A 26,769-nucleotide genomic window follows, 5' to 3' on the forward strand; every position below is an offset into this window, starting at 1 on the left:
TCCCTTAAGTAGCGTCTGAAGTAAGAACATCAGGAAAGAACACCAATGGGGTATTTTGTTTGCTCAACCTCCCATACATTGTGCATTTCAATAGCTATGACGGTATGAAAATTTAACAGTTTTAATGTCATTTTTCTAGGTTTTATGATCCCACACAGAAATCATCTTCATTCTGCTCACCACAAGAGCAGATGGGTCACAGGGAAGGTGGGTCAGTGACTCATTACCTCTCAGGACCTGCAGAGTGGCAGGCAACCTTCTGGGATCAATAAAGTTCAAGGCAAGGAAGAGCCTGCCAGCAGGCCTTAAAAAAATCATTAGTCAACTAGTGACCCAACAAACTCACCGCAGAGACCTTCTGATGTGGATTCTCAGAAAGGTTGGTCTGTGCTGAGAAAATGAAAAGGTCATGGGTATGTAGAAGTCAAAACTCACAGAATAGGCTGAAGGAAAGAAACCATAGAAGAACCGTGGAGTCAGAGGGAAGGCCACCACAGACACAGAGGTCACACTGGCCTTCTGCATGGCATGGAACATGGGGCATAAGAGTGATGGCATGTCACATGCAATATAAAAGCTAGTTGGGCAGAAGGGAAATCTCTCGAGAACACCGGAGTAACCCCTCTGTATGGTTGACAATGATGACAAGGCATCTGGTGTGCAAGACTAGTTGCAAATCCTAAGCTTCAGAGAAAGGGAAAGCAAACTAATTGTATACTTTGATGTGACTGAAACATGTTCAGCCTTGCAAGGCACTATTCTATTCCTTCGTTCTGGGAATGTCGGAAGCCATCTCCTAAGCTTCTGTGGCAGTACTCAGAGAGAGGATGCATAAGTAAAGGTAAGTGGTCTGGTCCAATCAGCACCAATGTGTTTGAGTGACAGGCAGCCTGGGATTAGAATCGTGCAGCATACCTACCACACTTGTCTTGGGAAAGGTGATTACAGGAGATGAGTCAATCTTAGCCTGTTCAACTGTTTCTCAGACTGACTACTACATCCAGGTCCCTGCTGCTCTAAATATACCACTCCCTAACCTGCATTTCTGTGGCCTTTTAAATGCAAGGCTCCGAATAAAAGGCATGACTTCAGATGTAGTCTGAGCTCTTACTGAGCTTAAGCTGAACATTGACTTCTGACCCAGGAGGCTCCAGAACAGATTTACCTAATGGCTTTTAACCTATGACCTTCAGCATCAAAATCCCCTGTGCTGTAATTTCCTCATTAGTAAAATAATATAATATTACCTACCAAGACTCACTAGGAAGTTTAGTAGATTAATGTTAAGAAAACACCTAGAAGTGATTAATACGCAATACATAGACATTTGCTTGGCTTAGTCATCCTTAAGCAACCTAACACTCCAGTTAATCTGTGTAACTATTAAGTTTACATATAAACCATAGAGAATCAGCATTTTTTCAATTTCCTGTATTTTAAATAAAAAGGTGAGACTGTACATGTATACTGAATAAATATACCCCTCCAAAAGAGACAACTGGAGTTGGGAGGCAATTTGGGGGCAAGGGAGAAACGCAGTGCAATTGAAACTCTCAAGCTCTTGGTAAGCTGGAATACTTTGCCTGAACCTGCTACCACTGGTAACCAGGCAAGACTTCCAGTTGTGGGTGTTATATTTCATATACCAATCCCGCTGGAAAACCTTCCACCTAGACAATCTTCACTGGCAGCATGATATGCTAGGGTAAAGATGACATAGAAATTGTGGGAGTGGCCAACCAATAGCTTGTCCAGCTTGAGACCTGACCCATAACATAATAGGGAGCCACCCATGACACTTCCGGGAGGACCAGAAACCAGAGTTCAGAAGGCCCAGAAACTAGGTTAGAACTAAACATGACTAGCGAAAATATGAAGTCAGTAAAATGATGCCTAATGATAGTCTGCTATACACATAGACTGGTGTCATCAGAGAGGCTTCATCCAGCAACTGATGCAAAGAGATGTAGAGACCTACAGCCAAACATTAGGCAGAGTTCAGGGAATCCTGCTGAAGAGGGAGGAAGAACTGTAGGAGCGGAGGAGTCAAGGGCACCACAAGCAAAGCCACAGAGTCAACAAACATAGACTCACAGGCGCTTGTTAAAACTGAGTGGTCGATCAAGGATCCTGCATGGCTCTAACCTAGGCCCTATGCTTATATAGTATAGTTGTGTAGCTTGGTGTTTTGTAGGACTCCTAACAAAGAGAGGGGTATTTTTGATACTTTTTCCTACTTTTGACACCCTTGTCCTCTTACTGGGATGCCTCATCCAGCCTTAATATGAGAGGATGTACCTAATCTTACTGTAACATGATCTGCCATGTTTAATTGATATCCCTGGGAACCCTGCCTTTTTATGAAGGGAAACAGAGGAGGCATGGATAAAGACAGAAGAGATGGGGGAGAGGAGGGAAGAGGTGGGTGAGCAAAGGGAGGGAGAGGAAACTTATGTCAGGATATAATGTATGAGAGAGTAAGTTAATTAAAACAATATCTCTCCAAGCCCTTCCATGTCCCCTTGTCCCCAGCTTCCCCTGAAATTGAAAGCCTCTTTCTATTTTACTATAATTGCCTCATATATATGCAGTGTATATAAATACAACCTGATGAGTTCATGTTTGTTGTTTGTGCACATATCATACTAGGGCTGCAAAACCAATTATGTTGCTTATCCTGGGAGAGGCTAATTCTCCTCTCAGCAGTCATTCATTTCCTAGAGTTTTTGTCTGGTGTTGGTACCCCAAGAGACTTTCCCTCTTCTGAGTTATCACGTCTACTCTTCTTGTCATTGCTCAGGTGTGGATTAGAAAGCCCATCTCACAATAAAATTTCTGTTCCTCTGGTCCTTACTACTTTCTGCCCCATCTCTGATAAATTACTGAGCCTCAGGTACAGGAGTTGTGCTGTAGAAATATCCACTGGAGGCTCTGCTATTGGCTACATTGTATACAGCTGTGGCCTTATGTAATGGTCTCCATTTGCTGTAAAGAAGTGTTCTTTGATATATGGATTGTCTTCTAAGATCTATGACTTCACTAGCCCTGAAAATTTGGCTGTATGTACCAGGCATGCTTTCCTTCCTGTTGAGTGGCCCTTAAGTCTAATGACATAGCTGGTGGCTATCATTAAGATGTGAGTATAACCACTGCACCTTTAGGGTGCAATATCCTGTTTAGTGCTGTGGTCCATAGGTATCACAGTTAAACAGGACGACTGATTGCTTCCTTCTCTTGGCAGCTTGTATAATATTTTATGGTACTATGGGATCTAGACTGTAAGAAGGAAGCATTCGGGTTAAATCCAGATTAAAAAAATTGAATTCTTCTGTCTTAAGTGTTAGTGTCTTCATCAGTAGAGATTTACCTTCATCCTCTGAGAGGCAACCAAGGCCGCAACAATCGGTATTGTTTGGAGTCACTTGGACCACCCTGACCAACAGCTAGATAGATTTCTCTTGCCTGGCATTGGGGTTTTGTTAGGTAATTTATAGTTAGCCTGTTAGACCAGGCCAAGTGGTATAACTTCAATTAATACATTACATATCATATGTGATTATAATACATCACATAAGTGTATATATTTATATAATTTAAAACATATATAAAATATTGTGATTGTTCCAGTATTTATCAAACAACCTTTGTGGTTTTGTCTCTGCTGCCTCATTTTAATAAGTAAAACAAGGATTTAAAAAAATGTTACTAATGATATAATAGCTGTTGGGTCCAGACTTTTGGGAAACTGAGATAATGAAAACCATATTCTATTTCTGAGTAGCAATCCAGTTCTGGTTTTATAAGGTATGCAAGCACATCTTCAGCTTAGCCTATTAAATGTGGATATATAGCTGAGTCTGACTACACAGAGCCATGACAGTCAAAATATTCTGCTGTTTCATTTTTCTTAAGCTACTCTACTCACATTATGGTTTCAGCATCGTCACATACACTGTCATCGTTCAACTTTCTTGATTGTAACTACACTGGCCTCCTTTCCATGATATCTCTCTCTCTCTCTCTCTCTCTCTCTCTCTCTCTCTCTCTCTCTCTCTCTCTCTCTCTCTATCTATCTATCTCTCTTTCTCTCTCTCTCTCTCTCTCTCTCTCTCTCTCAGTCTCTCTTTCTTTTTGTGTGTGTGTGTCTATCTCTACCCCCCACCTCTGTCTCTCTCTCTTTCTCTTTCTCTCTCTCTCTCTGTCTTTCTCCCTTCCCCCCTCTCTCCATTAATCCCTCCGTTTAAACACCCTTAGACCTCATTCATAGACTGAATGTATCACAACTTAGTTTATAATTGCTTCAGACATTTTCAATCACATAAACATACACTCCTGAAACAGCACTGGCCTATTTTTATAACATTTCCCACAGAGGCAATGTAGTGATTTATAATGCTCCAATACTCTCTGTGACGCCAGGATCCTCGGGGCCTTTAGTCTACTTGTTCTCAGAGTCTAACAGTGCATCATACTGTCAGTGAATCAGAGCTAAGAAGGAAATGAAGGATTATTCAGTCGTTAATAGAACCTTACCTTGCATATCCTGAGTCTACTTCCTGTACTGTTCTGAATATAATTATCAAAGCCCTTTTGGGTTCTTCCCTGGATTGTGCCCCACAGCAGTCCAAAGATGACTCTATTTGTCTATAGCATCGTAATGCTGCTGAATGCTGTGTTGGTTGACTAGGTGCTATTTTATTGAGACCTTGACAAAAGTCACACATTTTATACACAGCATCCTTGTCCATCAGAGCCCTTCCCGTAGTATTACAATGAAGGAACTAAATCTCTGAGAGGACTGGCATCTTGCTCATTTTATGCAGCCAGTCAGAGGTGCATCTAGGATCTTTTCTAACTTGAAAGCTTGTGATTTCTGGGGTCCCCCAATATAAAACAGAAATTAAACTCATTTTGAAGTTTTATGGAAAAATAAATAACAGAGAAAAATATTCTTTAAAAGTTGTAAAGCATTGTGGGAACATTAGTCATGGATGGATTTCCGCTTAATTATCACCAAAATAACTTATATTTTTAATTTGTGTATGGCAATATGTCCTGGAGTTCATGATAGATCACTCAAACAACAGTTAAAAATATCATCAGTCATAAGCAACTGAATAATTTAGGCAGGCCTGTAAGTGCAGCTAAGTCAACTTCTCAGGGTAATTGTCTTATACCTTGCTTAGAAAAAGGTTGTGTAATTCCAAGGGTAGTTTTAGAAAGGCATTTCACAACTTTAGATTTTGACAATAATTATTGAAATTATTGCAGAGTACTATATTTAGCATATTTGACCTGTAATATGGAAGCATTCGGGTTAAGAGGAATTGACAGTTCTTATAATAATAGCTAATACTTGCTAGAAATATTTTCCAGTCTTTCCAGAGAACCAGTTTAAGTACAAAGTGCTCTAGTTGCATATGGCAGAGCTTTCATGGTTCATATGTTATAGAACCAGAATTAAAATCAAGCCTATATAAATCTGGAGATAAGAAACATCATTTAAATAGGAAAGAACTAATACTTTACTTATTCTTATTTGTCTACATAAGTCAGTCATTTTAATAAATGGCTTATTGTACTTCCAGATTCAACTGTCCCCAGCTACCTGGACAAAGCATTGTTAAGGAGGGCCTCTGCATCAGCTGACCTAAATTATGCTCTTGATGAGTGGTTCTTCCCACTCAGCTGACAGCACCCAGGCTGCCTTAATAAGCAACATTGTTGTAAAAGCTCAAATAGGAGAGCTGGCACAGAAAACAAAGTTACCTGGATGAGAGCTTGGTGGGGGCCAAGTGGGGATGAAGAAGGCTGACTTCCCTTCTCAGGTGTGTCTCTAAAATGCTGCAAAATCAAGACAATTGACTCCAATCTCTGAGGCTCAGCTGTCATCTATAAATTGAGAATACTAGAATAAGACCCTTATTTTCCTTCCAGCTCTGATGGTTACTGATTCTTTAGGATGAGGAAGGAATCTTGAGGGTTAACCTTACTTATGAGTGTTTCCAATCATCTTTCAGATGCCAAACTGTAGAGAGGAACAGTGCAGACCCAAAAAGCTTCTAGAAACCATTACTTGCCATTATCACATCATGATGTGGTCATCACTGCTCCCTTGTCCTTCTAGCTCTCTGAGGCTGTTCCTGGAAGGGACAATAGCTGAAATGGTATTTCTGGGAACCTAAGGGGTGGGTGTGCTGTGTTGGAAGAAGGTTGGGAAGGGAGTGATCCTGTGTAAAGGGTGCCAGGGCTCAGTTAAAAATGGTAACAGCTAACATTCCTACAGACTGCATAAACCATGTCAAAGGACATTGGAGATCACACGTGCCTTTACACTCCACAGCAGACATTTACAGAAAGGAAAGAAGGCATTATACATGACTACAGAAAACAAATGGTGGCACAACATAATCAAGCAGTCTTCACAGAAGCTGCAGACATCCACAATGGCCCTTGTTGTCTTCCATTTTATTTGCAGATTAGCATAAGTAGTAATTGAATTATTTCTTAAGAGCAATGACAAATACTATTATATTGAGGCTCTTACTAGTGGTCCATCTTCAAGTCCCACAAGATATCAGTCCTCTGTCTCTTATCTTACTCCATCCAGCAATTTGAAGACACCCTATTTTTCCATGCCTCCATGCCTCTGCATATATTGTTACTTCTGCTGTACAAGCATTCCTTCTTTTCTTTGTAAAGGGCCCTCAAATTTTTCAATCACTTTTCCAGTACTACCTCTTGGGAAGACATCCTTGGTATCAATACCAACATCATCAAGTCTTACAGTGTTTTTTCAGGGTACTGGGGATCACACATTAAATATTCTTTTAAAAAAGATTTTTAAACATCTTAAATTGTACGTTTGTGGATATGTCTGTGTGGAATATGTACACATGAGTACAAGAGACCTCAAAGGAGTACAAGGGATATTCCAAGAGCTAAAGTTATAAGCAGTTGTGAGCTGCCAAATATAGGTACTGGGAACTAAAATCACTCCTGCCCTCTTATTGAAAATCTTGATAGCACTGAATTATACACTTATCCATCTCAGCCTGAGTAGGTAAGAGGTCTCTGAGAAGATGGACCAGGTTCCTTTTGTATTCATTTTGTATACTTAGTCTAGGGCCTATCACGTGGGAGGCAATCAGAAAGTGCTGGCTAGTTGCATGTATATATTATTGCATAAATTATGACTCCAAGTCATTCCATCAGACAGAAGAGAGACTTGGAAGGGTAAAGTTAGTCCATATAATATTCAGAGGATACTTCCTTTGCTTTAAAAGTTAAAAAAGATGTAGTTAAATAAGGTGGACAGGAATAGGAATGGGTGATTTTTAAAACTGCAGCAAGGTCAAAGGCTCAAAGAGTACTGGGAAGGCAAAGTCTGGGACAGCTGGTGACCTCCTTCTGAACATGGGAAATAAGTGATGCGACAGACCCTACATGACCAGTAAAAGGCCGGGACTAACTGGGGCCAAAGACTCCCCATGTTTCCCACGTTTAGTACACACTTCACCTAAACTAACAAATCACGATCAAAGAGTAACAACAGGTTGAGAGGAGCCCTTGAAAGAGATCATGGTAACCAGAAATTACATAGCTCATGAATAACAAAATGAAAAGCAAGCCCTTAACAACAACAACAACAAATGACAAGTCCTTGGTCGCATGCCCTGTTGTCATGTGAACATTTGAAATACTGCACATGATCCGCTTAAGAAGGATTTATAAACCCCACAACTATGAACATCATCACTCGGATCCCCACACTAGTTATGACTATTAGTAAACCTTCCTAGTAGGAAACATTGCGGAATATTACCACAGGGAATCTTCTCTAGTATCTTCTGAGATCAAATAATATTGATATGAACACTCCCCTCTCTGGCTTCCCACCATTCACTAATTCCACACTGAAGAGGAATCCCTTATCTAATTTGTGACTCTTAGAAAAAAATCTGACTCTAGGGATGTGTCAAACAGGTAGGTCTGCATCTTGGATATACCATCAGGACAGTCTTATCATGGGTCTTTCATGGGCCACCTACACCCAAGTAATTGGTCTCTCTCAGCCCATGAACCAAGCAAATCAAATGAATAAAGCTTGTACCAAAACAAAAACAAAAACACAAAATCAAAATAAAAAAACCCACCACTAGATCTGTTTCCTCTTTGTGCGCCAGCTTCCTAGACAGCCTGTGAGTGGGAAGGACCATATGAAAAACCTAGTATCTGAAAGCAGAGGCAAAAGACAGAACAGCATTACTTCCAGCTACTGTTCTGCTTGGAGTCCCTTCCTAAGTAGGGGATGTACTTGAGGTTACTATGCACACTGACTTTGTGAAATAAAGCAAGTCTCTCACTTAGAACTATCGTTTATGTCAAAGAATTGATAGTAACTCCATTAAGCTTTTGACATAACTGAAGACAAGAAAAGGTATTTTCTATGCAGCCTTTCACTCAAACACACACTGACTCATTAATTGTGCATTTCAACAGTATTTACTCTATGCTATGTGATTTTGTCCACAGTGTATGACACATGAAATATGGGTTCATAGGGAACAGAAAACCAGTTTAATAAAATGGCAGTCTCTTTCCCCTCTGGCAGATATCTTTTTCTACATGTGAGTTTTCTTTGCTCCTGCTTTTCACTTCACAGTCAGCAACTTCTCTTGGCCCCTGGAGTTGCCAGGCTTCCCTGTTTGCAAATTATGGCTGATCTATAAGTTAGCACACTGCATCTTTTCACAGAACACAACTCTAAAGTGTAAATATGCTCTCATAAACTTAGTTATGCTGGTCTAATCATTTTCAAAACATGGCCTATTCCAGTAAGTACAATGAAATGCCTTTCCCAGGAAGTAAAAAGACAACTATTGGCTGAAAAGGAGCCTGTATAATCTATTAGAACAGGTGGGACTTTGCCTGTCTTCCTAAGGATCTGTCCCCTGCTGATGTCTTCCTTCCTGTTGGCTTTTGATAGATGTTTGGGATTAAATGGGTGACTTGGGATTAAAGTGGTTCACCTGGAACAAAAGGTCAAAATTTATTGACACAAATCATTTTATTAGACTATGGGTAGATAACCCCTTATTTAAAACAGAAGGAAACAGAAAGATGCCAGGAAGGGTGTAGGAGAAGAAGAGGTAGGAAGGGGCAGACAGTGGGCAATGCTTTCCATCACTCACAACACTGAAACAAGTCTCTAAGAACACTTTCTAGCATGTTCTTTGGACTCATAAAATTATTTTCCTTACGTTCTACAATGTTCCATAGCCAAATTGACCAAATAACAATTTGAGCCTTGTCCTTAAGACACATCATATTAAATATCACATTTGGTCACTAACTTACATTTCATAAATAATTTATTTCAAGAGCATTCCTCCATGAGACTCTCCATGACTGAGGTACTCAGTTTTCAGGGAAAGCATTTATTTACAGCCTGAGCCAAAGAAGGCTGGTAAAGACTTGGCTAAAAGCTCCGCATGAAGAAAATTATGGTAATTGTATTAATGCTCACAGCACTCAACGCTCAAATCTGCTAAAAGGTTTTGTGCTGTGTTGCCCACATCTTGATGGGCAATGAGGCCACGAGAAGTGCTTTAATTCTTGACGAACACTTCCGAGATTCAGCTTCCATAGTTCCAAGAACTGCTAAAGAATCGGAGGAAGCTTCCAGAGGAGTTTCTAAAATCCAAGCTCTCCTTCTGAAAGTCTTATGCTTTGTGCCAACACTGACACTTCAAGCTCAGCTAACAAGAAAATCAAAAGAAATATTATACAATTAATGCTGATAAATGGTTGTGTTTTAATTTGTGTCCAGCAAATTATAGTTCATAATATAACTCCTTCTGACATCTATTAAAAATCCATTAACTTAACAGGCAAAAATGTAATAAAGTTATTCTGGAAAATGTCTGCTAGGTCAACATTTTGGACTTTTAATGAATATCTTTGTAACTTGCTCTACTAGAAGAATTACTATACTAATTGAACATGTATCATGTACAGTAGTAGAAAAAATATCAACATAATCAAAAAGAAGAGTTTAAGGTAGATCCATGTCACCTAAGATGCTATTGAAACAAATAATTTTTAAGTTAGAGCTTTAAAAGCTGGAAGCACTAAGCTCCGAATACCAGCTGTCTCAGCTTACACCTCACCAATACACCAGTAAGCATTCTCAGGCTAGGATGGAATATCTAAGGGTAAACAATGAAATACCATGTGAACAAGTTCACTGTCTAGTAAGGAATCAAGATGTGTAAACAGGATATCAATCCATACTGTGTTTAATTTGCCATGGGAACTTTCACCAATAAGCTTTTTAAGGAAGATGACTAATACTGAGTTTCAAAATTACTTAGACAACTAAAGTGAAAATTTGTGTGCCAGTACAGTGTAATGATGCTGACTAACTTGGAGCTTCTCCTCAGGCATAGAGGCTTCTTCTAACCTCTGATCCTCACGTATTAGCAAGTTGACTTATGTGAACCAAAGCTTGCTCGATATAAAGACGGGAGAAGGATTAGGATCACTGTATTTCACAGACACTCTCCTCGGACAGATTCGACCTTATCCCACCTGGACCAGGTATGGATACTTGTCCCAGTCTAGTTTAAGTAGGCTTTGAGTGTTTGAGTGCTGAATGTTTTAGTGCTAACCCCATAATAGATCAGTTGTAGAACTACATCACCTCTCTCAGCCTAGAATATTCCAAAGAAACAAGAAACATGCTGACACAAGATGTAAACTTGGAAAGTAGGTAAAGAAACATTACCTTGCTTCCTATCTATAATATAGGAACATGAAATTAATAGTTTTATAAAACAGAGTATATAAATCACGTAGCTGGAGACCTAGAAGTCAGTTGATGGGCGTTCTACGTTCTTCCTCATTGTGGGCTCCAAGCCTTTTCTACCAGTTTAGATCCTCAGATGGCTTTGGCTGAGCTGTAGATGTGGCAGTACCACACTCTGCTCAGAGTTCTGGCTTTGCTTCTTTCTACAGAGCCAGCCTGTGGAGACGGGGCAGATCACAGACTGCACACCTCGACTGGCAGTGCAGGTGCTCACTGGCATTCTGCATGTTTGTTTCTAATAGGCTTGAGCTTTGCATAGAACCATGAAGATTCCACCAGAGAAAAGTCAGCAATAATCGACTACGGAGGGCAGGTGCTTCACCAAATCCCACTTGCTGTTTACCAATTTTAAAGCATAACTGGAACATTTCAGTAGGACGGGCATAGAACCGCCCAGCCAATAAATACTGCATTTTCTAATCAGCTTGATAGCATAATGGGGTCTGCTGTATGTGTGCTGGTCAATAAGAGGTAATCAGAAGTGGGGTTCTGCTGCCTCCAAAAGAATGTGTGTCATGACTGTGAGGTTGCTTTTTCTTTTTTTATTGAGTTATTTATTTTCATGTATGTGAGTATACTATCTTCATGCACACCAAAAGAGGGCTTCAGATCCCATTACAGATGGTTGTGAGCCACCGTGTGGTTGCTGAGAATTGAACTCAGGTCCTCTGGGCGAGCAGTCAGTGTTCTTAACTGCTGAGCCATCTCTCAGCCCCACCTTAGGTTGTTTTGATTCTTCCATTTTGCTGGATGGGAACTTATGAGAGACCAACAGAAGTGCAGTAATAACCACTTGCTTCTTTTGTCTTTCATTAGAGAGGAATAAGGTATCTTTCATAATCCAGTAGACTTCTAGATCTTGTCACAATGCTATAGCCAGCATATTAAACCAATTAGGAAGAACTAATCATATGTGACCACCTGCTTAACTAGCTTACCTTAATAATTAGTAGTAACTAAAGGAAATAAACATTATCCCATGAAATGACCGTATAAATATTAATGGTTAACAAGTCATACTTATACTTAACAGATACTAAAACTTGCACCAGTTAAATACTTACCAGCAGCACAGATATGTGCCATCTAGGTAAAACCCATAACATTGGGAGTCTGTGGCTCAGCAAGCATTGGCTTACATCCTACCTGTCTCGTTTTTTATTCTTCTAGTTCAGACTTATCAATTCTATTTTTTTCTTATTTTCTTTTATGCTTTTTCTTGTACCAAATATATGAGACCATTTTCCTACTTCTGGTATGAGCCTCATGTGACTCCCTAATGATGTCACCCCTAACTGCTCCATGCATGGTCATCCTGAGTCAGCACCATGACAAACACTCTATTTCAAGCTATATCTTCACAAAATATATTTCTACCCAGTTCAAACAAGTCAGAAAACTAGTATCTAAACACTTGGTTTAACCATCACAGCTAATATATTCTGAAAACCCTAGTCCTGAAAAAAAAGGATTGAGTTTCTCTAATGTAATTCAGACCAAAAAAATCACAAATATCCTGATATATGTGCACTAATGATTGTACTTTGGGTTTTCTATTATTTTACCTATTTTGCTGTAATTATCACCAATGAGATCTTCCAGTCCAATCATCTTCCAGAAGCTGTCATCCCAACCTTTCTCCACTGAGTATGTCCATTTGCACACCAGAGAGCAGAGAGACCTAGAAATATTGGAGAGAGGCAGGAGCAACAGTGTGAGCCAGCTACCTTGATATTTTGCCAAATAACTTCCCTATTGTCTTCAGTAGTGTGGTGGGGAAAAAGAAACAGTAATTATGCATTCCTCCCTAAATACCAGGCTCTACAAACACCTGAAAATGAATGCTAACTCCTTTTGCTTTCAGAGCAGACTCAGACTCCTACATGGTTTCTGACCAAACACAGTAAGTAAATGTTTGCACTTACATCTACATTTATTTGACACATGTGGGATAATTATGAATTATATTAACTAGCTATTAGATGAAACTGAGTAAACTCAAGCTTAAATGTAATATTGATATGGCTATATTACAATTGTTCTTTATCATTAGGATTCACATATCAAATATTCATGTATATGATGTGGCATTTGGGGATTTTATCAAAATAACAGAAGAAGAGGAAGTGAATGGTACTGTGGATGTTTGGATTGGATGGATGGTCCTGGGCTGCCATTAGAGCGAAAATGAAGTCACAGAATTTTCATCTACTTTTGCATACCTTCTAAATTCTGTATTATAAAAAAATTTCTTCAGATTTCTCCTACAAAATAAACAATACGCCACTGTAATCAAAATCAGTACTTTGATACTGGAAGGTGATTTCCTTTCAGCTTTACTTCTCAATGTCACCCTTAATATTTTATAATTCTTCTTTAAGAATAACCTTACATGGGGCTGGAGAGATGGCTCAGTGGGTAAGAGCACTGACTGCTCTTCCAGAGATCCTGAGTTCAAATCCCAGCAACCACATGGTGGCTCACAACCATCTGTAATGGGATCCCATGCCCTGTTCTGGTGTGTCTAAAGATAGTTAGTGTACTCATAAATATAAAATAAATTCTTAAAAAAAAAAGACCTTCTGTGGATGAAAGACCCATCTTCTTGTACAATGCTTTCCCTCTGCTCCACCATTTGCAGCTTAAAGACCACCTAACTTTTTTAATCTTGACGATTCAATGCTTTAAACCCTAACTTTAGCCTATGTTGAAACTCAAATCTGTGATTAAATAGTTATTTTCTTACCTGCCAGAAAATGACGGTATGTATGTGTGCATACATGAAGGTATGTGTGCGTGCATACATGAAGGTATGTGTGCGTGCATACATGAAGGTATGTGTGCGTGCATACATGAAGGTATGTGTGCGTGCATACATGAAGGTATGTGTGCGTGCATACATGAAGGTATGTGTGCGTGCATACATGAAGGTATGTATGTATGCATACATGAAGGTATGTGTGTGTGTGCATACATGAAGGTATGTATGTATGCATACATGTATGCACGTACATTTTGCCAATGCCAAAGGTCGAATTGGGATCCTTATGTGTGTCAAGTTCCACTGACTCACATCCATGCTCACAGACTACATCTTACAAACTTTCAGCATACTGTAACTAATTAACAGCTTTTTCCTAGGTATTACCTATATTTTTCAACCTGCTCTCCATATTTAGCCCACAGCAAACTTTATACACTGGTAACATTTCCAGGAACTCTTTGTGGGATGTCTGTGTCTGCCTCTTTTTGCTTTAGACATTCCCAGCCCTGCATTCTCTGCTGTGCAGGTCTAAATTGTTTGTAGACACCCTATAGTTAACCTCATTCTCACATCACTTTATTCTTTCTGGAACAGTCTTCTGACTGTGCATCAGATTTCTACTTAGCTACTATAAGTCAGCTCAGACTGTCTCTCTTTGGGACGCCCCAAAAGACAACACACTGAGCCCAAAGCCTCTTTCCTATGTTCAGATCTGGACATAAACTTGCCTTATACTGACCACTGTAGCTTTATGCGTATTTCTTCTCCACCTCTCCCACTAAAACTGACACCTTTTTTCAAATCACAATTATTAATTCACAAGGAAATTACAAGTAAACAGTCCAAATGTATTTTCTTCATTAACAAGAAAAAGAAGAGCAAACCCTTATTTCTTTAATAAGATCTTAGCCAGATAGTATTCTTTGGAAGAAATGACTAAACAGGAGGCAGGAAGTTTTATGGATACAAATTTCTATGAAAATTCATTCATATATAGTTCATTAAAATACAGTTAGGGGTGTCTCCCTGCTTCTCTTCTCTTCACCTCTCTCCCCCCCCCTCGGGGTGTGTGTGTGTGTGTGTGTGTCTATCCTTGTTTGTGTGTGACTCTGTGTGTGTCACTCTTTGTATGTGTCTGTGTGTGTGTGTGTGTGTGTGTGTGTATGTGTGTGTGTTGGCCTGGGACTTTAGCCAAGGCTAGCCTAAAGCTCATGGATACCTTGTGTCCTCAGCCTCCTGCATACTGGGACTATGGACCGAGCTACCATACAGGACTTCTCTGTTTCACTGAATCTCTTTAAGATCAATGGATAGCAATTACTGGTATGTGCCTGTTACAGCAAGATCAGCAATGTTTAAGTAGTGCATCTGAGGTCGCAGGCTCTCAGTGACTCTCTAGAAGAAAGTTATAATTGTATCTTTGCAGTGAAAAAAAAAAAGACAAGGTACTAATAGCAGAATAAACACTGCACCTTGCCTGAAACTTCTACTAAAATCAAGACTTTGATAACCCCCAAAGTATTTTACTGGGCAACCTGCCCTCCAGGGCCTCTAACTGCTGGCCAGTTTTCTGAGTCAGCCAAAATGTCAGGACAGGAGTGCTGTGTCTTTCTTATGGAGTTTGTTGTTGTTGTTGTTGTTTATTTGTTTGTTTGTTTGTGCCAAAAAACTCTAGAATGCATACAAATATCGAAAACACAGATCTTTCAGTATATCAAAATGACACAATGCAAAACCATATGAAACACAGTACCTAGAGCTGGGCAGGGTGATGCATATACAAGGGTAAGATCACTTGAGAAACAACATCTAAAACATCCGAGAAAGGCAGATCCCATTGAAGAAAAAAATCATGAAACTATTTGGAAAATACATCAATAAAAAACCATAAGAGATGAAGAGGAAAAATACAGAAAGATTTCTACGGATAAACTACCACCTGCATAGACAGAAATCATTAAATGTCTTTGGAATAGCAGATGATGGGAATAGTTACAATGAGGAAGAAAGACAGAAAGACAGGATTAGCGACAGGGCAGGGGACACAGCAAGCATCCTGACATCATAGTTACAGGAAGCTCAGAAGGGATCTCTAAAGACTAGAAAAGAGGACAGAACAGAACAGATGAGGAACATGCTCTAAGCAAATGCACGCAGTACTAGGCTCTTCTTACACTGTGCCAAGGTGAAACATAAGCCTGCAAATCAAAAATTCTCATTAAGTCAACGAAGTACTTGACTTTCAAGTGTAAACATAAAATTACACACAATGCCTGACAGAAAAACTATGTTGCTTACAAAACCAAAGGACCTAAACAAGCTAAAAGAAAATCTCATCTATAGCCCTGGAACTCAGAAAACATAAGAATAATGTAAAGATCACTAAAAAAGACTGATCCAAGAATCTTAAACCCAGACAACTTATTATTCAGCTCTCAAAGGAAAAGAAAAATATTTTCAACATACAAGAGTTTTAAAAGGTAAACTACTCACATAGGCTTTCTGAGGACAATCCTTGAGAAAACATACAAATTATCCACTGGTTCAGAGTAGCTAAGTCAGCATAGAGAAGTGTCTCAAAAGAATTAAAATGACTGGTATACATTTGTTGTTTATATTATCTTTGTTTCTCCATGCATGTATACACAGAAGCATCCACATTTATTTCTATGTGCTTAAACATATACGTTATGCATATGTATGTGTGCACATAGATGAAAGCATATTTAGTCTAAACAGATGATGACAACATAAACAAAGCTTGTAACATAAAGTTTTCTGGAAGCATAACAGGCATATTGTAATATAAGTAAAATCCAAGGGAAGGCTTGGAACTGAAAACATTTACATAATCCCTCAAAGTCAAAAGATTAGTCAAGAAGCATGTTTTGGTCTCTGTTGTTGTATCAAAATACAACAAGGCTGACAGTCTCCCAACAACAAAGCCCACATTTACAAAAACATCTAGAACAGACACCAGAAGCCATTTTGAAGATGTTAGTCAGGGCTTTCCAAAAGACTCTCTAAACACACAGCCTATTGCTGTTTCCTATGAATTTTCCCCTGAGGTGGAAGGTAAGCCTCTATTGCTCAAGAAACCAAGCACTTCAGACACAGGATACTGACACCTGAGCTGGAGCTGAAGTGACCGTCCCCTCCCAGAGGACCAGCTTTTACAATAGCAAAAAGCATAATGCCAGCTTCCAAAGACAAGAAGCAACCAATAATCCTACCCAGTAATGATGACGTGAACTGCAACAACAGCCAGCACGGCACAATAACCCTAAGTGATACCTTTTCCCCTTCCCTTTCCTCTCTCCAAGCTCTCCCTGATACCCCTCCCTTGCTCTTCTTCAAACTCATGGTCCTTTTTCATTAATTGTAAATAAAAGCAGCTCAGACTGAATAATGTTATTGTATGTATGTTTTTACATACTGATCTTTTGGCCTTGACAATTAATAGACTGATATACTGTCCCCTGGGGAAGACTAAACTTTCTTACTTTCTGCTTAATGTTGGTTACAAAAGAGTGAGGGTATAGTCTCTGGTGGAAATGAAAAGCTCATCAGAATCCTAAAAATAACAAAAGATTTTTAAAAAAGAGGAAAATGAAGCCAGTGAAGCTAAAAACACCCACATTGAATAAATAAAGGTGGGTAATACAATATAAACTTAAAATAAAATGATGATAAAGTCAGTTACTATAAGGTTACACAGAAAAAGAATAGCATCAATGTCACAATTTACTAAAAAGAGAAAAATCAAAATAGCATTAGAAGTAAGGTAAATACTTCCAATATATATTTTTCAATCTGATGGGTTTTTTCCTAAAATACATTTATAAAAACTATGATGTAACATTTAAATGTTGAAATTTATACTTAGACTTATTTTTATTAATTTTATTTATGCATATTTGTGTGTGTGTGTGTGTGTGTGTGTGTGTGTATGTAGACATTATAGAGTTACGGGAGCTTGTGAACTGTCCATCACCAGGCGCTATGAACATGGGTCCTGTGCAACATCTGCATCGTCTATTTGTTTGCATTTATCAGGTTGTGTACCCATGTACATAATGCTTGGGCAGAAGTGAGGGTTGGCATGAACCCCAGCAGATATGTCAGGGACAGAGGAAGGCTTTTCTTCACTCTGTGCATTCCAGAGATTCATTCAGACCATCAGCATTGCACAGTTTGACCCACTGAGGCATGTCACTGGCCCTGACAAACAACCTTTTAAAATGTGACATTGAAGCACTGGATAGACAAAAACAGGTGATCCTGGGGACACACTGCCAGGCCAGCAGTCCGCAGTCAGCTGAGCCTAATCAGGGAACTCCAGTCCAGAGAGAGTTTGCTTTAAAAAAGATAAGGATTGTAGAACCTATGATATCCCACGAGGTTGATGTCTGGTGTTTACACACATGCACACGCATACACTCACAGGCACTATCACATTTGCAACATCCAAAATACATAAAAAATAACTTGCAAAATGAAAAAACATCAACAGTTATACTGAAATATGCTATTGTACCTTCAGTATTTGAAGAAGTGTGTAAGTCATAAGAATAATTATTATTATCTCTACGGTGCAATTAAAGAGCATGAATATAGTTGAACAATTTCGGTTCTATGTATTTCTACAGGAGGAAGGAAAAGAGCATTTCATAGGCAGGTACTAAATGGTGTGAATGGTACTTAACAAAAGTCTTCACTGGAAGAAGCCCTGAAAATTAACAACCTAATGAGAAACCTTGGAAAATCATGAAAAATTCAAAGATTAGAATGAAGTTGAGAAAAAAATTCAGCAAGTCAATGTAAAAATATGATTAGCACAAGAGAGGAAACAGAACGGAGAGCCAAGAGTTGCAAATATTATAGGTGGAAACGGGCTCTAACCATGGAGAAGGCAAACATTGACAGAAAAAACAAAAGCCTATGGAGTTGCAGAAATTTAGACTGAAGTAGGATTCCATAGAAAAACAAAATTTACCAAAACAAGCACTAGAAAACATTAGTGGGGTTGTTAATACTAGAGCACTGAGTAAATAATTTAAGTCACCCTCCCAATACCTTGAAATCCATGTGGTTGTACTCGAAAGTCTAACACTCACTGAACACGCCCCTTTGAAGTACCAAGGCTCCAGAAGCACGGCTCCTTACTCTATTGCTAAGGCTAAGATAACATACAACAGAATTCAAACCATAGCAGTACAGCAAATAGAAAACATAGGTCATGCTCCTAAAAGTCCACATAACATGCAATGAATTTAATTTTTTACAAGGAAACAATATATATGAGCAACATTCAAGGATGCTTTAGTGACAGAAGAGATATGTGTGTGTTGCCACATTATTTTATTAAAGGGAATAAAGATGATCGCTATATACTGCAGAACATACAATATTACTTCAAGACAAACATTCACAATGAAGAAAGATAGAACAAGAATGGGAGCATAAAAGTTAAATTTCACTCCCTGCCCTAAACAAGGAAAGTAGGACGGTAACATCACTGTCACCCGAGAGGGTCTGAGAGGGACACCACATCCTTATTGTCTACAGAAATATGTAGCTGGACCACACAGTAGGCAGATGGTTAAGGGACAACCCATCTTAAAACAGAATATGTATGAATCTATGACTTTGCAAGTCAGCTTTTAGGCTCCTTCTCCACCCACATACTAAAGCTCTGGCTGCTAGACTATAAGTACTAAAGATTTGTATTGTGGGAATCTCATCAAATCAAAGCAAAGAGCAAAACAACATATCATATGCACAGATACAATTTAAAAAAACAGTAATAACGTTAATCAAAGTTGGGAAGTTCACAGGCCCCAGGGTTAAACCTACTACTATTCCTGTGCTTAATGGACACAGTATCAAACTTCCCTTTAAATTCATATCTGTTGATCCATAGATTAGTGAAGCCCTCTGACCTTATCAGAGAAGTTTCTTTGAGCAGTGGATGGTAGACAGTACAGAAACTCACAGCTGGTAAAAGTGTAAAAGAGTAAGTCAATGGAGTGATTATCATTCACTGAGTTTTCCTAGATGGGTAGAAACTCAGAAGCAAAAACCAAACACATTTGTCTGTAAATGACACAGAGAGAGGGGGTAGAGAGTTAGGGGAAAGGGGGAAAGAAAGGAGGGAGGGAGAAAAGGGGGAGATAAAAGAGGGAATGGAGGGAAAGGAGTGGGGACAGCTAGAGGCCTTAGAAGACTACAGTAAAAAACATCCTTTGGATCTGACAGGACCACAGCATCCCTGAGCTCATGCTGGGGATATTGCTTGCCTACGATCAAGCCAGTCGGTATTCTAGGACAGAGAGTGAAGAGTGTCTTAGCCCAAGGAATAAAGGAGGAGCTGTAGTCAATATGGCTTCCACTGATCTGAGCGGAAGAGTCATTTTTTTTTAAGGTTGTGGTCTCTGTTAGGTCAATAACTTCAGTGGATGGTCCCACACCTAAGGACATGTAGGCAACACACAATGGGCATTATGAGTTTTATTTTTTACAGAAAGTAAAAACGTGGGGTTGATGGGGGGCAGAAGTATATCTGAGAGGAATTAGAGAGACAGATTGGAGAGTGAATATGAAATTCTCAAAGACTTAATAAAAACATCATATCTTTAAAAAGTAAGGCTAATTGAGAAGAGCCTTTGTAGTGCAGTACGTAGTGTGCCAGACTCATGGAAGTAAGGATGACTGAGAAGGCAGAGAGCATAGCCCAGCAAAAGTATTCTAGTTGAAGGGTTCAAAGGAAGGAATTGGAGCAAAACTTAATGGTAGGCACCTGCTGTGATTATCATTCACTGAGTTTTCCTAGATGGGTAGAAACTCAGAAGCAAAAACCAAACACACTTGTAGTTCTTGAAGAACCTGAAGCAGCTTCAGCAAAACGAAGGGGAACTTCCTGCTCTCTTGATACACGCAGAGCAAGGCAAGCTCAGAAGAATAAGGTAGCCCAGTTCCAAGGGCCTGGTCATTCTCCGGAATTTCTCCAGCAAGACTATGAAAAGAAAGCCAGCCCCCGTGCTGCATAATTTATACACAGTTCACTGCACTGACATAGCCAGGCCCCACTCCCAAGGGAAAGCTTTTGTTCTCTGCTCAGGGAATGTAGATAGACCTGGAGAGTCTCAGCTGAGCAAGCCAGTGAACAACAGGATAATTAGAGTTAAGAATGGGGATAAATTACTGAGATATTCCTGGCTGCAGCCTCTGCTACTTCACAGGCCTGTGATGGCTCTGGGTTTTTCAAGGCATACAAAAGACTGAATTAGCAGCACTGAAGATATCTCTCTGGGGGAGATATAATGACTTGGGCTGGACCACTAATCACATCAGCAAAGAGACAAGAAGGGCTTCTTTCTGGAGAAACAGCCATGTACCAACTGCAGCTACTTGTGTTAGGGAGCTGTCAGGATGCAGGCTTGTTACTACGGGCTCTGCACTTCATCAACACTTGCTGACAGATTCCTGACAGACCAAAATAATACAAGCACAGGGCAACATTAAGTTGCCTTTTCAGTTAGACTTGCTGGTGACCGTTCAAATGTGGCCATGGCAACATGAAAGCCCCCAGATAAATAAGCCGAGGTAGTTTTCCCATGCTCTCAGAGAAAGACTGTCAAAAACAAAAGATAAAAAGTTGTTACCAAAGAATCCAAAATCTACATGAAGTCCTTTAGGTTTGTGGATTTTGATTTGCCATAAAATTAAACAATCCAATAACATAACATAAATGAAAATAAAACTAATTTGGGGTAAAACATAGGACACAGGCAAAGAAGGACAGAATCCCTAGGTAAGGCACTGTGCACTCTCTGTTTATGTGGGCTACTAAACCTTACACTAACCTTAAGAAGATATACTGCTGAAGCCCCATGTGACAGAAAAGGACACAGGGGCTCAGCAAGGTGGAGCTAGTCACTTGAATTCATTAAGAAGGAGTAGAGCAGACATTGAAACCTTGCTCTAATCAATTAAAGTCTACTTCTAAGACCAGAAAGATGCATCAGTGGGTAAGGGTGCTTGCTTCCAAGCCTGACAACTCCAAGTTCCATTTCTAGAAGCCACAAGGTAAATGAGAGAACCAATTTCTATGGCTTATTCTCTGATCCGCATGCATGCCATGGCACATACGTATGTGCCCAAACACACACACAAGCACACACACCATTACCCCCACACGCACCCACTCACACACACCAAGACTCACGCACATACACAATTAAGTCTACTCTTGGTAACTAGATGTTCGTTCAGGATTATCGAAGAACAGTACTTTATAAAACACTACAAAAGCAAAGAGAACAGTAATTTTGATTTACTGTTTGTTCTTTTTCATTGTTTACCTCCTTTACGTCTTCGTTTGTCTGTGTGCACATAACATGTAAATGTTCACACATAATGGGAATTGAGCCCTAGTACTTGAATGTCCCAATCTACTGCTTTACCTCTGAGCTAATACCCAGCCTTCTGTTCTTCTAAATAATGAGAAAATAAGCTATCTCGGGTTCACTGAAACATTTCTTATATAGAGGCATTCAAGTAAAAGTTAAGGTGTTCAGGAAGGAGAAACACACCATAGCCAAGGACAATAATGATTCGCTCCCTGGAGGTGAGCCTGGCTCTCCTGCATTTTAGAAAGGCTTACTGTTGGGATTCTGTAAACTCCACCCCTCAATTACCTGGCAGGAGCCAGTTATGCTCCGCCCCAATGACCTGACACTAAAAGGGGCTGCTTGCCCCCTCCTCTCTCTCTTGCTTCCTGACTCTCTTGCTCACCTACCCCTTACCCTCCTCTTCCCTTTCCCTTCCCCCTCCCTCCACATGCTCATGGCTGGCCTCTTCTCTACTCCTCTCCTCCTCCATTCCTCTCTCTCTCTGCCTCTACCACCCTCTTAACTCCCCCCATGACCTGAATAAACTTTATTCTATACTATACCATCATGTGACTGGTCCCTCAGGGGGAAGGGATCCCCAACATGGACCTCCAGAGGCATTGCCCTTGCCCTCAGACCTCGCTGCACCTCCATGGGCCATATTCCCCCCACTCCCTTCATCCTTTCCCTAACATTGATGCCAAAACCCAGGACATCATCTTTTCCTTTCACTTACTTTCAGGGACTCTTCTTTGAAAATCGATACCAGTGCTCTTAGGTATGGCTTACTGTCTTCTGAGCATCTTTTCTTCTCTCAACCTGCATGCTTAAGCTGATAATCAACTATCTTCATTAAACTCAATCTTGTTTCAGTTAACAAAAGGAAATGAATATTTATTTCCGGAGTTTAGTTATAAAGCCAATGATTTAATATTTAAGAGTAAACAGTAAAAACCAACCATGGAAAGGCAAATGGCTTCGAGGACACCCAGAGCAGCCTGGTATTAAGATGCCTAAAGATGGCTGGAGAGATTGATTAGCAGTAAATAGCACTCGCTGCTCTTGCAGAGGCCCCAGGTATGGTTCCTAGAATTGACATGGCAGCTCACAGTGAGCCATAACTCCAGACCCAGGCTATCCACCACCATATTCCGAACTCCATACACACTAGGCATGCACACAAAGTATTTACTAGCAAAATGCTCCTATGCATGCCATAAAATAAATTGTTTTCAAAAGATGCTTAAAGGAATGTTGTACCAGAAGCATAAAAGAGGGGTCTGCATGAGGAGGATCAGAGATGTGGGTAGTGTGATGTGGGTAGTGTGATCCATATGTTCAACAGCTAGAACCAAGACAGCACAATACACACAACCTACATCTCAAGGTGTAAAACCTCCCAGATGAGTCCCTCGCCATGTAGAGAAGGAAGAGATGTTGGTTTCCCTCTTTCCTCCCTCTCACCCCTGCCTATAATAAATATCTATTCATATCTTTTAAGCACTTTAATACACCAAATATTGTCCTTTTGTTTTAATACTTTTTCTATTGCTGTGATAAAATACTTTGACAAAAGCAACTAAATGGAGAGTGGGCTTATTTTAGCTCAAGGTTCAGGGTAGTGTCCCATCCTCAAGCAGGAGCTTGAGGCAGCAGAGAACTATGAACAATGACAGTTAGCTTTGTCCTTTTAATGCAATCTGGGATGAAGGATCAGGAAATGGCGGGCCTTCTCAAGTTGAGAAGACTAATCAGTGCAGTCCCACTCAGGCACAGGTATGGCCAGAAGCTACTGTAATCTAGACAATTCCTCAAGGGATTCTCAGATATTGCTTTGCAAGTAATCCCAGAGATTGTCAGCTTGATAACCAATAGGAATTCTCACATCTTTTGTGGATCTCTGAGAGTCCATCAGAAGAGAGAAATGTGGAAGTGACTGAATCATAGATCTCACAAATACTAGACGGCAGGACAGTTACACTGAAAGTGATGTATAGGCTGTGTATGGAGAACACAGCCTCTGGGCACATGGAGAGTTGAGTGTCTAAGCCCTACCTTAGACCTCTGCAGTAAAAGGCAGGCCTACGAGTCAAGAGTTTCCATTCAAGGCTCATGGCTGTGCTCTGTGGCAGCATTCTCAGAACATCCAACTCTGCTCCACGGGTTTGCCATGTCTTAGCTCTAGATCTCTCTTATAGGAACTGAGGTTCGGAGCTCAGTAGCTGAAGCTTGCAATGTCTTCCTGAATCAGAAGCTGGCTGCAATGACAATCTGGAGCTCTATCACCCCAAATCCTTGTCTTCGGCATCCTGTCTTCTACTTCTGCAGAGGCTCACCTAACATTTTGGTTATTGACACTAAGACAGCTTTACAAATGTCACCATCTCCCGGTATGATCCCAAAAACTGAGGACATGCATCCCATTTTAGCCAAAAGAGAATCCATACACCCCAATGTCTACTCCTTGGCCTATTCTGTTACAGGATAATTTTGTATGTATCAATAGCAGTGAAAGGCAGAGTACCAATAATCTTCACCTCTCATCATCTTTCAGTACAAATAGTAGCCCCTTTTCCTCAATAAATAAAGAACTGAAGTGCTATAAACATATTTAAGGTTTACATGCCTGTATGAAATGCCTGAAGAAACAGTCAAACTACTCTAAAACAACTGATTAGTAATACAGCAAGGTATAAAAAGTGAAGGCATTAATAAAAGGATGTAATTGTGTGTGGTAAATGATTCCTGGAAGAGGAAAAGAAGGGGTAGATTTAAATGTATGGACTTCTATGTGGTCCAGTAAGTTTAATTCCATTGACTATTTGGCCACTTTAATTTCTCAAAAGATGTTTCAATAAACATCATCTACACTTGGGATCCTCTTCAATATAAATAATCTCATGAGCAGAAAATAAAAATAAAGCATATCACTTCTCAGAAAGCTAGAACTGTCTCCACAGGAACACTTAGTGTTAAGCACTCTGTTCTACTATGCTGTACAGAGAAACTATGACAGAATTAAAACTGAAGAAAAATCAGCTTTGCATCCCAGTTGGTGACTCATTTAAAGATTTACAGCCAATACAATGCCTTGTCTTAAGAAATGAAGAAAATGAATTGAACACTTTTTTAAAAGGAAACCAAACTATAAAGGAAGAGGAAAGACATATAGAAATGGCCTTATGGTTAAGTTTACAAAGTACTTGAGGTACCAAGGTGCAAACAGTGGGAAAAAGTATGTTAGTTATTCAGAAGAAAGGTATAGCCAAACTTCCCACTCAGGGCAAAACCACAGCCAATTCTGGGGTAAGGCAATTAATACAGCTGGCATTCTTTCTCTGACCTCGGACCTGAACAGTCAGCAGGGGACAAGACCATCTTAAGGTTTGCTAATGGTGTTTGCATTCACTTTACTCTCAATTCCAAGACCTTAACAATTATGCAAAGGTCCCTAGAACATACTATCAGCACAACTAGTAAACTGGCAAATGGCATAGAACACAAGACATTAATGCAGAACAACTGTAGAAATATCCAACTCTACCTACACACTAAGAGAGCTTTGCTGAAGAGTCCTAAGGGCAGAAGAGCTGTGCACCAGGTGACAAATTTTGGAGGATATACTTTGAGTAGTGCACCCAGTTCTTACTCCAAGCTTTAGATGGGAGACAAAGTAACTGGCCCCTGCCATGACAGAAAGGTATTATTTAGTTAGCACAGAGTCTGGGTCAAATGTGGACGCTGTTGTTACTGAGGCAGCCTCTGCTCTTTACCCTGCTCTTTGGTGACAAGCGCTGGCTGTAATGTTCAGCTCACAAACAGGTAACAAGGTCGGTGCTATAGAAAGTTATGGATCGTGGGTCCAACGAAAATCGCTGGTGTTGTCCTTCCTGTCTTTATCAAAATCAAAACAACCACTTAGTTACTTCTGAGAATGAGCGTAAAAGAAATGAGGTTTTTAGATAAAGTATTTATTTGCTACATAACTAAGGCCACTGTGGAGAAATAAGATGCTTTTCATCTGATACCTAGTATCTGAATGAAATTTAATGAGCAAACCAGCTCAGCTTTGTTCAACACAACAAAAGTTGAAGTGAAACTTTTTTTTTTTAGTTCATGTTTTCAAGTTGGAAATCAGTGTTGTGTTCATATTCTTCTCCCTTGACCTACTAAGTGGTAAAATCCAAAAACAACAACAACAAAAAAATCCAGAATGTTCTATTCATTAACTCCCAAACATACTGTTGTTGGCATGCAGCCTGACACTGCAGAAATGAACACTTCAGAACATGGGGGAAAGAACACATGAAAAGAAGCACAGAAAGCCATTCAAGATCCTGTCCTAGGGTGGTACAGGGAGGAGAGTGAGTTCCAGGTCAGCCTGGGTTACATAACAACATAAAACAAATAAAAACCAGTGTAACGAGGCTCTTCACATGGATACATTCAAAAGTTTAAAGGAGCTTAGAGCTAAGATGCTGATTCCCTGGGAGTTCTAGGCTCAACAGTAAATTAATATAAAAAATGATAAAAGGGCTATGGTACACATGTCCAATATTAGTACTAAGCCAGACACAGCTTTAAACAAATGTGTGTGTGTGTGTGTGTGTGTGAGAGAGAGAGAGAGAGAGAGAGAGAGACAAAGAGAGAGAGAGAGAGAGAGAGAGAGAGAGAGAGAGAGGAGGAGGAGGAGGAGGAAGGGAGGGAAGGAGGAAGGGAGGGAGACAGAAACAGAGACAGAG

At 39.9% G+C, this 26,769-nt stretch overlaps 1 protein-coding gene across 4 annotated transcripts in view; it reads right to left on the bottom strand.

The window, feature by feature from the left end:
* FGGY (FGGY carbohydrate kinase domain containing) overlaps window positions 1-26,769 on the bottom strand; it is a 358,793-nt gene that overhangs the window by 215,160 nt on the left and 116,864 nt on the right. For all 4 annotated transcript variants that reach the window (XM_080921783.1, XM_080921785.1, XM_080921784.1 and 1 more), the window contains one exon: window positions 12,436-12,551. In XM_080921783.1, coding sequence (XP_080777909.1) covers window positions 12,436-12,551 — 116 coding nt within the window. The remainder of the gene's footprint in view (window positions 1-12,435; window positions 12,552-26,769) is intronic.

The sequence above is a fragment of the Micromys minutus genome (genome assembly GCF_963924665.1).
Source record: "Micromys minutus genome assembly, chromosome: 9".
Classification (NCBI taxonomy): domain Eukaryota; kingdom Metazoa; phylum Chordata; class Mammalia; order Rodentia; family Muridae; genus Micromys; species Micromys minutus.